The 11,592-nt window shown below is 49.1% G+C and overlaps 3 protein-coding genes across 3 annotated transcripts; 1 reads left to right on the top strand and 2 right to left on the bottom strand.

Annotated features, from left to right (window-relative positions):
• Positions 1 to 51: 51 nt before the first annotated feature.
• On the bottom strand, positions 52 to 4,579 carry POJ06DRAFT_205786 (uncharacterized protein). Its single transcript, XM_056185366.1, has 4 exons — positions 3,662 to 4,579; positions 1,208 to 3,615; positions 881 to 1,154; positions 52 to 827 (listed from the first exon to the last, which is right to left on the bottom strand). Exons 1-4 carry the CDS (start codon positions 4,467 to 4,469, stop codon positions 265 to 267), a joined length of 4,053 nt encoding a protein of 1,350 aa, XP_056046001.1. The 5' UTR covers positions 4,470 to 4,579; the 3' UTR covers positions 52 to 264.
• A 1,001-nt stretch (positions 4,580 to 5,580) lies between these two features.
• Positions 5,581 to 7,923, top strand: POJ06DRAFT_244982 (uncharacterized protein). The gene is made up of 3 exons (XM_056186575.1): positions 5,581 to 6,032; positions 6,087 to 7,579; positions 7,635 to 7,923. The coding sequence occupies exons 1-3, from the start codon at positions 5,680 to 5,682 to the stop codon at positions 7,817 to 7,819; spliced, it is 2,031 nt and encodes a 676-aa protein (XP_056046000.1). The 5' UTR covers positions 5,581 to 5,679; the 3' UTR covers positions 7,820 to 7,923.
• A 1,080-nt stretch (positions 7,924 to 9,003) lies between these two features.
• POJ06DRAFT_235516 (uncharacterized protein) lies at positions 9,004 to 11,226 on the bottom strand (the record flags this gene model as incomplete). Its single annotated transcript, XM_056185835.1, has 2 exons — positions 9,004 to 10,811; positions 10,872 to 11,226. The coding sequence occupies 2 exons, from the start codon at positions 11,224 to 11,226 to the stop codon at positions 9,004 to 9,006; spliced, it is 2,163 nt and encodes a 720-aa protein (XP_056045999.1).
• Between the last annotated feature and the right edge of the window lie 366 nt (positions 11,227 to 11,592).

Here is an 11,592-nt window from a genome sequence, read left to right as displayed (position 1 = left end):
TTTTCCGGAAGCCATTGGTGACAAATATAGTCATGGACGACGACCTCATATCATGATAGCACGTGGTGATTTATTTACACGAAATACATCCTATAGTCAAAACTGAAATGCTAAGAACCACCCCACAACCATGACGCAGTAAGAAAACAAAAGTGCTCCGAGTCCGGCCAGCCCAATGACATAACCAACTTCTAATGACACAATAACATAACAGATTGTAGTATAGATACACTACACATGTACACTTCCCCAACAGCATGTTCTTCAATCATAACCCATTAGACATTCATGTCCAGAGACCTTATATTGTGGTTCCGTATCCGCTGTGTGTGTGCTTTCCGTCTCGTCAGAAGGTTGGGAAATCGTCTCTGCACTACTAGCTCGTCGCGAACCCTTCGTCACGACAAGGCGACTCTGTTCAGCAGTCGGCGTACTCTTCTTTCGTTCCATCATTTTATCCAAGTTCATATTCAAGAACTTGGACACTGCGATTATCTGCTGCGCGCGACGGACCGTACCAGTCAGTGATAAATCTGCCTGCTTATAAGTCTGCGTGTAGACATTCAACGCAGCCTTCTCTGGTCCTACACCCCCTCCTACCAACGACATCAAGGTCGGATTAGTCAGCGCAGTCGCCGGGGCAGGTTCGAGAATTTCGTGAATAGTTAGCTTGCGGAGGTCATGCTTGGGACACCAGATCATAGGAGTCATGACTCCTGTCTCCGACCCGAGCTTAACAATAGAGACACTATCTCGTCGAGTACTTTTCACCGGTTGGACGTCGAAGCCGAATTTATAGTGAGCTTTGAACGCACAACCAACGTGAACTGATCATTAATTAGTACATTCCTTGCACTTTCAAAGACGCTACAAGACTTACACGGAACATGGCAAACCGCACATGAAGTACAGGCTCCTTGCCGCAGATGACAGATTTCACAGACGTCGAGGAACTTAGTCTTCGGAATCAACCCAATGCCTTCGGCCGCGTTCATTGTGTACGAGTCTGTGAACTTGATTTCCGGTGTCCAAACAGCGCAAAGCACGTGCATCCAATTGTTTCCAGAAGTGAACTTGAGAGGGTCCCGAGGCGTCTTTTCTCCTTGGGGTATATCTTCATATAGTTGTACCGGACAAAGAGCACACTCGTAAGTCTATATGACCCGTTAGTAACACGTCCGAAACAAACTACTATTTGGTGACGTACCATTGAATGGCGAGGATTTCTATCATTTTGACAGGGCTCACACAGCCACTTCTTCTTTGCATCACGAACACCATAACAGGATCTATGCACACACATTTGGCAACTGTGGCATCGTAACAGCTTCTCCCGAGGTTCGGCACTACCACACACCCCACACTCCGACGGCAAGGTAGCCGAGCCTGGAGTAAGCGGTCCTTTCTTCTTGGATGCGCCATAGCCAGACATAGGGGTGCTTCCACTTGCAAAAGACGTAGAGCTGGCCGATCGTTTCAAGACACCCTTCTTATTCTCCTGCTGAACAAGCGCATCGGCCCTTCTGTCGTCCTCGACCTCGGATTCATAATCTTTGAGACCAAATGATTCAGAGTCGTACCTATTTCCTTCCTCCAACTCTCTCAGAACTTCCTCCTCGACCTTTCGTTTCTGGCCACCCGAGCCGCGCTGATTCGACTTCTTGAGTACCTCGATAGGATCCTCCCACACCACTGCGTATCGACGCCACAATTCGGCACAGCGAATACACAGTGCAACAGTAGCATTTGTCTTGGCCACAGGATATCCCGGTGCTCTGCGCCATGCACGCGATTTTGTGGTGTTGCAGAACTTGCACCGGAACGATTGATTCTGATTCCTGCACTTTTCCATGTCGTACGCCGAGTCGTCCTGCGAGTCTGCCACCAGATCGACAAGTGGCTGCGAATGAGAAGATGATGATACTGTAGGTTTCGCTGCGGATTCGTCTCCTTTCGGTTTTGTGACATCTTTCTTTCCTCTTCGCCCTTCAAAGTGATCCCATATTGCGTGACCGTTCGAAGTCTTCTTCCATAGGTAGTAAAACCGCACAATGTCTGCAGATGGGACTGTACCGACCGCTCTATATACCGGATGAAGTTCAGATCCGTATTTGCGCACGCCTTCTTCGAATCGCTTCACTTCAGCCTGCGTAAAGGTCGGCTCCTTGAGACTTTTGCGGGTAAATTTTGAAACCAGTTCAAGAGCTTTGTCCCGGTCGAAATCACAATCCATTAGTGCGCGAATGGAACTGTCAATAAAATTAGGAGATGCTGATGTCATGCCTATAGCATTGGCATATGGCTTAGTTCGTTCTAAAAAGTCGTCTATGCTGGACTCTGCAACATCTATAGGAGTCTTCCACAGTAAGGTCGCCGTGTCATCTCCACCACGCTCGATGTAACCAATCGGCTTCTCCTGTACCCATGGGCCGTCGGAGAGTGATGGTTGGCGAGCATATGGAGTGGTTGGCGTTGTACTATCAGAATCCGGTGCAGTTTCTTCCAAAGTGGCTGGAGTAACAGGAGTGGCGTTCTTCTTGGTGTATACCTTATGTGTCTTCTTCTTTTTTGCCTTTGCCGGATCTGGCTCAATAAACTGGACCGGGCGCTCACCCCATTCTGATACGACTGCCTGATGCTTGTTACCGATCCGCGACGCCGCGTGCGGATAGATCCTATCGTTGTTGTCGAGAACTTCTTCTAGCTTGCAATGAACTCCAAGATATCTATATGGCCATAAAGACAGCTCTTTCTTCTGCTCATTGGTGAGTTTGCTATCAGAAATCTTAAATTCTGGCGTTTGATGCGGCTTGAACTCCTCCTCGTCGTCTACAACAGCAGTGGCTGTTTGGGAATTGTATGAAGAGTCGCTAGATCCATTTTCGCCTTCGTGCTGTCCATTGTGGAAGTCATCAACCTCGTCGCCCGTTCCTGGAAGAAGTTTGCCCTTCCTTTCAGCCATCCTGCGTTCCTTATCACGGCTACAAATTGCACAAGCCCAAGCAAATCCACGAGTTGGCTTCTTTGTCAGCGGTGGCCGCACACAGCTCATATGATAGTCATTGCCACAAACTGCGCAGCAGACAGATTCGTCTGGGGGACACCACTGTCCACATCGTGTGCAGTTTCTTGCCGCGCTACTGAGACTCTTTCCACGTCCAATTTCTATAACCGCGTATTTGACTCTTTCACGCAGAACCTTGCCAAATTCCTCCGGAACGTTGAGGATTTTCTCAGTCGGAATCATCTCGTAGAATCGACAGATATACCGGTCGTACAATTTGTCAAACCAGAAATGATCCGGCACTTTCCTATATTCGACGAGATCTTTGATATGAGCACGGTGCGTCACGACACATTTTCCTCGCATGCTGAGCAGAGGGCAAATATCTGAATGCATGGTCGCGAAAAGTAGACGAGAGTCATTTGAGCGAGTGGGAATATCTTTCGGCCGGTAGAACCAGTTTACGCGTAGCTGATACACGTCGAGCACTGAACAGGAAAAGCCAGTGCGCGTGGCGGACTTTTGAGATAGTTCAGGCCGTTCGACGAATTCCATGATCCGGCCTATGTAGTATGGTTCGCTAGGTGGCTCTGACACTAAGTATATGTAATCTAATTTGGTTAGCACGAATCAAATCGTAAAAAAACAATACAATACCATTCGCCGCATATGTACTTCCATCAATGAGAGTAAGTACTCCATCACTTGACATTCGCGCGTCAGTGAAATCAAGTATGTTACTGACCACTTCAACCTTGACAGAGGACACCTTTCGCAGTAACGGAGGCTTCGTCAGGTTTCTGTCCGATTTCGCAGGAGGAGGACTCGCACTTTTACTCTTACTGGAGTTCCTGTTTTTACTTCGTGTGCCATTGGTAGCACCGGCCGTGGAGGAACCAGATCGTGAAACGACTCTCTTAATATTCTTAACGTTCGTCGTCCTTCCGATCACGCTGTTTCCATTATCAAGTGAACGTCTCTTAGCTGCCTGTGGAGTCTGGCTTTCGATTCTCTGTAGGACCGCGTGGGGTCTCTTGTGTGTTGATGCTGACATGCTGGGCGAAGCCGAGGGCAACTTCCGCTTCTTGGAAACTTTTTGGGTACGAGACTCCTTCGAGACCACGCCCTTCTGAAGCGACTGTTGGCCGTTCACTCGACGATCGGGATGAGGAAGACCTTCTTCATCGTCCGTATCCTCGTTGTAGTTCACACGCCTAGCACGGCCACGGTACCGCGTCCCGTAAGGTGACCCTTCACCCGGAGGCTGAACATCTTTACCACGGGCTGCTGTCGTCGAAATCGCGTTTCCGGACTGATTCCGCGCGACGCCGTTCAAGCTAAATTGGCTATGGGACGTTATTTCGCTTTCAGAGTCCGCGGAGACCGTCGAGGAGGAAGTTGTGTGGTGTTTCGGGGAACTGACCCCAATGCCGGGAGCAACGCCGACTGGCGGCGAAGACGACATCGCAGTGCTACTATAGGACGCGAATTGTCGTATCTTTGCGAAGTGCGGCAGAATGAGTTTAAGTAAGACGGGACATCGGCCAGAATCCACTGCGGTCGTGGAAAGTGACGGATATCGGGAGAGGTAGATGGGGTTTGGCGCGAAGGCGAGCGTGCTTCCGAGCTAGATCCGTAATTTTCTCAATTAACTCTAGAGGAAGCACCAGGTCAGAGCCATATCCAAAGGCTCAACTCACAAATTTACAATTCATTCGTGTGATTTTCGATTTCTTGCTCGGACAGCCACATCTTAACAAAGAATAAATGGCTATTATTCCGTCCATACGCATATACTTACCAAGAGTACTATACAATACAGTCGAAAGCGTCAGATGAACACATTCAAGTTACATCGGTCGATATGGGTTGGCATAATTGCATATTCTACGGATAATACAACCCATGATATGCATGGAGGAGAAACGGGCCTTGCCGCAATGCACTGCACAATCCTCACGGGATCCGCAGGAAGTCGAACCGCCGCTGACTATTACTTAAAGCTATCAACACAAATATCAGAAGAATCGCGCAAAAATATTCGGTAACGGCCAAGCACAAGATCTTGAGAGTCGAGACATACAGTCTGCTTGGACCAGGCCGAGAATATTGGTAGACCAAATGGCGAACGAGCACGAAGACAAAAACATTCAAGTCACAATGGCCTTGCTGTGACTGTAATAAACTCAACTTGTGCTTCTCCATACGTCATGTTGCGAGTGTATCTATAATTCGACTTCCCTGAAAAGCCTGGTCTCTAGATAAACCATCGTGGTGATTGAGCTTGCAATAGGTTTCTGGTGAAATGCTTAGCACTGGGTTGTATTGTGCATATCTCTCATTATTGTGCATCTTTATCATAGATTGCCAGTACACCAAAATCAGCTTATCACATATGCAAACTACCACTAAATATCGTCAGTAACGCTTCAGCGAGTAATTAGTTGCAAGGGGCAAGTCAGGAGAGTGAAGTTTGCGGCCCGAACTGAAGACCAGTCCGGGTAAGCCTAGAACAGGGTGATGTAAACACATCAATAGCATTCATATATCCGACTCCTACTTGAACCTTCTCGCACAGAGCGTCAGCAACACGCTCTCGCACAGTAGTTGTTATCAGCGGCCAGATATCTACCGAAGAATACTTGCGGTCTATAGTATAGCTTTATACTATTGTCATGGAGCGTCCTTCGAGCTCGGCTGCGCGCGTCGCTCGACGGCCGTCTATGCAACCTCCACCTGCTCCGTCGCCCTCGCCTTCGGTAGCTCGTTCACGGATGTCAAGATCTTCTTCTGTCTACGGCAGATCTCCTTCTGCTGCGAGCACGACGTCACCCAGACCGCCATCAGCTCGCGGATTTGTTGACGAGCCTGTCGAGTTCGGTGTCGGTGATCTCGTTTACGTGCCAGGTGGGTTGAGAGGGGTCGTTCTGTACATTGGACAAGTGGTCGGGAAGAACGGTGAATTCGCTGGCGTGGATCTTCTTGGCCCGGACGCAGATAAGGGAAAGAACAATGGGACAGTTAATGGGTATGTCAAATTAACTTGGTCCTTACGCTGTCTTGATCATAGCTAATGTTTAAGTGTTCGGTATTTCAATCCGTCACATCCAACATCAGGCATCTTTGTACCCCTCGCAAAGCTAAGTACGAACCCCACGAGCACGGCGACTCCGGTAGGCACTCCACGACCAAGCTCAGTCCTATCGCAGCGTGCACCATCACGAGGATCCATCCTGGCAGACCGTTCCAAATCTCCCATGCCCTCAGCATCTTCGACCTCAACAGGTGGAGTTCAGACTCCTGGTCGTCGTACATCACTAGCAAATATGGCTGGATCAGGTCGGACTTCCCGAACAAGCATGAACAGACCATCGCTTTTCTTCTCGCCGTCATCTACAGCACAATCCGCAAGCACCCCTACAGCCCCGCGAACATCCGCCCCTAATGCCGCGAAGCGGAAATCCACCATTGGAACAGCGCCAGTCACAGCATCTCGTTTGTCACGTACAAACATGTCGACTATGTTTACCGGTACCTCTGACGATGACGCTGAGTCGGACATTATCAACAAATCGTCCGCTCTGGATGACCAGCTTACTACACAAATGGCGGCTCTTCGCCTAGAATTGGAGCAGACGTCAGCAAAGTTAGAAGCTAAGGAGGCAGAGTTCACAAAGCAAAGTACGATCTTAATAGACATGGAGAACACGCTAGCCGAATTCCAAGCCCTCTCGGAAGCGCAACAGAATGGCGGGAGCGATGGCGAGGCGGACAGTCAGCCACCGACACGGCGGGAGCTCGATTTGCGGACATTGCTGCAAGATAAAGATGCGAAACTCGAGGCATTGCAGCTAGAGCTCGACAGCAAGAGAAAAGAGTTTCGCGACACGATGGAAGCTCTTGAACAAGCCAATCTCGCAAGCATGCATGTGTATGAAGCACAGCTAGACGAATTAAGAAGTCATGTGCAAGCAGCGAATGGCGTTGTCGGTGATATTCAGCCTTTGGAACGTATGATCACAGAACTAGAAACGGGTTTGGAAGATGCTCGCATTAACGAGAAAAGCATCCGTGGAGAACTAGAAGTTGCTAGATTGGCAATTACAGAAAAGCAAGAGGAAATTAAGAGGCTGAAGGAGCAGTTGAAAGTGGCAGCTATAGGCGGTAGCTCTGTCTCGAGCGTGTCGTTCGGAGACGAATCGCTTCACGAAGAACTTTCGGTCGAGAAGAAACAGAGAGAGAAGCTTGCGCAAGAAGTTGCTCACTTGGAACGCATAATTGAAAGCAAAGTCTTCCGTGAACAAGAACTTGAGAAAGAGTTGGTACAAGTTAGAGAGCAACTCTCAGCTGCCTTGGATTCTCTGCGAAACGAGAGGGCGCAGATTGAGGTCTTGCAACACCAATTGCAGAACTCACAGGACATGCGACTTTCAGCCCCTCAGAAGGCACCAGTAGTTCCAAAGACACCGCTAAAACCTACATCTAATGTTAGTTTGAACGGAAATACCAGATTTGGCAAATCAGAGAATAACCACACTCGTTCTGTTCTTTGGTGTGAGATATGTGAGGCTGAAGGTACGTAATTATGCTATGCTTACCAATTGAATTAGGTGTAAGCTGACCTATTAAGGACACGATATCATAGATTGCAAGGTTGGAGGTTATGGAAGCACTGTCAACGGAAAGTCTTCGCCAGGTATTGCTTCTGGCAGTAGACAGTCTCCAACGAAGACAGAATCAGGCAAGAAATTATGGTGCGCCTTGTGTGAACGTGATGGCCATGCTAGTATGGACTGCCCATATGACGGACTTTAGTAAGATGCGTATACACGCAAGCGTTGGCAAGCTTGTAATACGTACATCTTGTAGACTAAGTTGTAATATTAGCCTTAATTAATGTAGTGATTACATCTCGATTATCTGACGCGGTTACAACCATCGTAGAGATAGAGACACGAAGACAAATGTTCACAGTTTCTGGCGTTGATTTCTGGGACCCTCAGCCAAAACGATTCTCGTGCTAAGTCTCGCCAAAACATTTACCGTGCTAAGTCCGTGACAGACTAACGACACAAAGCAGCCTCTCTAACCCATTTTTTGTGGCGCCGACGACTTTCGAAATTAGTGACAGAGATTTTACTGAATATCGCGGTGGCCTGGTATAGAGCTATCCCCTGAGTGTCGCAAACTGGTGCATCTACAAGTAATGGGCTTTCAGTAAGCTGGGCGGCAGCGCAGTCGGAGACCTAACCCGCTGTTCCTGCCTGTGGCGATTCTTAGGCTTCCAAGACAGCATTCCGTTTTAAGCTGATACGACAAAAGAAACTCATATGTTTAGCTCAGTTATATTTATGAACTGAGTTTGGGTTCATATTCGATACATATTAGGGAGGTTTCGCAACCATTTTTACGCGAACCCAAAATTACACGAACTTTACGGCGTAAAAATGGTTGCGAAACCTCTCTATTAACCGCCGTTTACCGCGTCTCGTATGAGATCGGTCAGGTTCGATAAATTTAGAGTTTGCCTATGAGCCGCAATAGGAGCGGCACTAATTTGCTACGAACTTCGCATCCCTAGATCAGATGTTCGGGGAGTACGGCATGATACGTTCTCGATACAAGACGACAAATATTAGAGCTTAACTTTTACAAAGAACGTGATTGAACCAGCGGTATTAAAGAAGACGGTCTTCAGTCCCTTGCGTCGCCACAGCCGATCTAATGCCCGCAAGTCACCTCTAGTTGACCACCACCAGCCAAACAAGGAATAATCCTTTCGAAAAGTGACTTAGTTATTTCGATAATATATGTATTCCGCCACTACTAACACAAGGCAACAAGCAAAAGCCAACAAAGCGAAATGAACTCAAAAAATACAAACAACGAGAGGCTAAAATATACAACCATCCCTAACACACAAGAGTGACAAAGCGAACTTTTCAATCCACGCCATAACCATCATCTCCCGTCATGCCGTCATCACATCTGCATCACATTTATTCCGCATCCTTATTCTTTAAGTAATCATCGTACACGGCAACGGCCTCCTGGATCTTGCCTTTCAACGCGACGTCATCCTCCAATAAATTCAACAGCTCGGCGTTGTCCATCTCAAGCAACATACCGGTGATCTTACCAGCCAGTTGTGGTTGCTCAGCCTCGATCTTAGGGTAGAGAGCCTCGCCAAGAACCTGCTTCTGGACTTCGGGCGCAGCAGCGGCGAGAGACGCCGCAGTGATCTCAGATCCGGTCGGAGCGACTGCGGGAGCAGCCGGAGTAGTAGTAGCGGGAGCGGCCGCTGGAGCAGCGCCGTCCTCATCCCGACGGTGGGGCTGGTTGTGTTGTCGGTTTCCGCGGGGAACGTTCGAGCGTCCCTGCTGGCCCTGGAATTGGGGATAGTTGTTGCCTCGCTGGGGGCCTCGTCCGCCCTGCGCCTGTTGTGTAGGAATTTGCTGCTGCGGACCGCCCTGCTGCGGCATCTGCTGCGGTGGAACCTGACCAGGAATAGGTACAGGAGGCTGGCCAGGAATATAGCCATTATAGGCGATGGGAGGAATGCCGTACATAGGGATTGGCTGGCCATTAGGGCCAGAAATTCCTCCGCGCTGCCACTGTTGCTGCGGGGGTACACCCTGGCCGGGTCGAGGTGGCATGCCACCTTGTTGAAGAAGAATCTGCGGGTTGGCACCGGGAAATGGAACACCACGTCCGGCTGGGACGGGAGGAATGAATCCGCCGGGCTGCTGCCCGGCCGCAGGACCATAGAAGATGGGGTTAGGAAGGTACTGGCCAGGCATACCAGCGGCAGCGGCCTGTTGCTGCAGGCGGAGCTGATTGCGCGCCTGGATCTGCTGCTCAAGCTGAGACTTGCGAACATCCTTTCGCTGAGCAAGCGCAACGTACAGTGGTTTGCCATTGAGCATTCGCTGATTCATTTCGGTGACAGCCTTAGTGGCCTCGTCTGGCGAAGAGAAGCAGACAAAGCCGAAGCCCTTCGACTTGCCGTTCTCATCACGCATAATCTTAGCGGATGTAATGGTTCCATGCTCGGAGAACTCCTCGCGAAGCTTATCATCATCAACGTCATCGTCCAAGTTCTTAATATACAAATTAACTCCCTGGTACTTGGACATCTTCTCGATGCGAGCAGCTTCATACTGCTTACGCAGTTCCTCCTCACGCTCGTGCTTCTTTTGCGCACGTCCAACATACAACCTCTTACCATTCAATTCAGACTCGTTGAGTTCTTCAACAGCCTTAAACGCATCCTGATGCATGTCAAAGTTGACGAAGCCGAAACCGCGGGACTTGCCCTCATCATCTTTGGCCAAAGAGACCGAAGTGATGGACCCGTACTTCTCGAACAGGGCCGTGAACTGCTCATCGGTGACGTCGGCGTCGATATTCTTGACATAAACGTTGGTGAAGTTGGCCTTCATCTCATCGAACTTAGACTGACGGTCCTTCTTGGCGATGTGGTGACCCACGAAGACCTTTTTGTCGTTAAGAAGCATACCGTTGACGTGCTTGATGGCATTCTCAGCAGCCTCGGCGGTCTCATAGTGAACGAAACCATAGCCTCGAGACTGGCCGTATTCGTCAACAGCGACCTTGCAGGACAAGATATTGCCGAAAGCGGCAAACGTGTCGTGAAGAGCCTTGTTGTCGATGGCCATGTCAAGGTTCTTGATGAACACATTTCCTGCACCCGTCTTACGGAGAGACGGATCCCGTTGAGACCACATGATACGACAAGGACGGCCCTTGATAGAAGTGTAATTCAACTCCTCCAAAGCACGCTCACCTAATAATGTTAACACGGTCAAATTAAATTTTAACTACGCAAAAGGGGGTCGCAGCGTACCATCAGCAGCATTATGGAAGTTAACATAGGCATATCCAAGCGAACGCCTGGTGACCGCATCTCTGCAGACACGAATCGATGCAACAGATCCGACCTGATTGAAGAGCTCGAAGAGCATGGCCTCAGTGACCGTAGGCTCTAGCTCACCGACGTAGAGAGATGCAGAATGGGCAGGACCAGCAGCAGGAGTTGACGAGGGAGCCGCTTCGGCCTCGGTCTTAGTCTCCTCGGTGGATCCATTGCCATCGGCAACCTCAGCGGTAGAAACGTCGGCGGTCTGCTCTGGAGCAGGCTCAGTCTCAACGGAGAGACTCTTAAGGTCCTCGGTGGCAGAAGCGACGGCAGCGTCAGACATATTACTGAGAGCTTGTTGAACTTGGAATGAAATTTCGTGAGTAGGTTGAAACAATCTGCGAACTAGAGTAAGATCGAGTTCAATAGACTGCGAGCTGATCACGCTCCGCACTGATCGTTATACCTTATGCAGATGTCGAGTACAATCTGTAGAACCGAATAAAGATATATCACACGAAACGACAAATCTCTAACCGTTCACTATCACAGCCAGACTATAGATCTGACGAACTTATATTCCTAGCTTCTTGCTGACGCAAAAATTTTCCTATTCGTTTGCTAATTCCCAACAAGAAAAAATCACCACGCAAGTTAATAGCCGACGAATCAAAAGAGAATCAGACGGCTGGTAACGAGAAAACGATAA

Source organism: Lipomyces tetrasporus, assembly GCF_029532465.1.
Source record: "Lipomyces tetrasporus strain NRRL Y-64009 chromosome Unknown POJ06scaffold_2, whole genome shotgun sequence".
NCBI classification, from domain to species: Eukaryota; Fungi; Ascomycota; class Lipomycetes; order Lipomycetales; family Lipomycetaceae; genus Lipomyces; species Lipomyces tetrasporus.
Note: the sequence above shows the minus strand (reverse complement) of the source record. Positions and strands in the feature narration are given on the sequence as shown.

Coding starts and splice junctions, on each gene's coding strand:
- POJ06DRAFT_205786 (XM_056185366.1), bottom strand. CDS start 4,469: ATGTCGTCTTCGCCGCCAGTCGGCGTTGCTCCCGGCATTGGGGTCAGT. Junction 3,616..3,661: donor AAGTACATATGCGGCGAATG/GTATTGTATTGT, acceptor TAACCAAATTAG/ATTACATATACTTAGTGTCA. Junction 1,155..1,207: donor GAAATCCTCGCCATTCAATG/GTACGTCACCAA, acceptor CGGGTCATATAG/ACTTACGAGTGTGCTCTTTG.
- POJ06DRAFT_244982 (XM_056186575.1), top strand. CDS start 5,680: ATGGAGCGTCCTTCGAGCTCGGCTGCGCGCGTCGCTCGACGGCCGTCT. Junction 6,033..6,086: donor AACAATGGGACAGTTAATGG/GTATGTCAAATT, acceptor CTAATGTTTAAG/TGTTCGGTATTTCAATCCGT. Junction 7,580..7,634: donor TGAGATATGTGAGGCTGAAG/GTACGTAATTAT, acceptor TGACCTATTAAG/GACACGATATCATAGATTGC.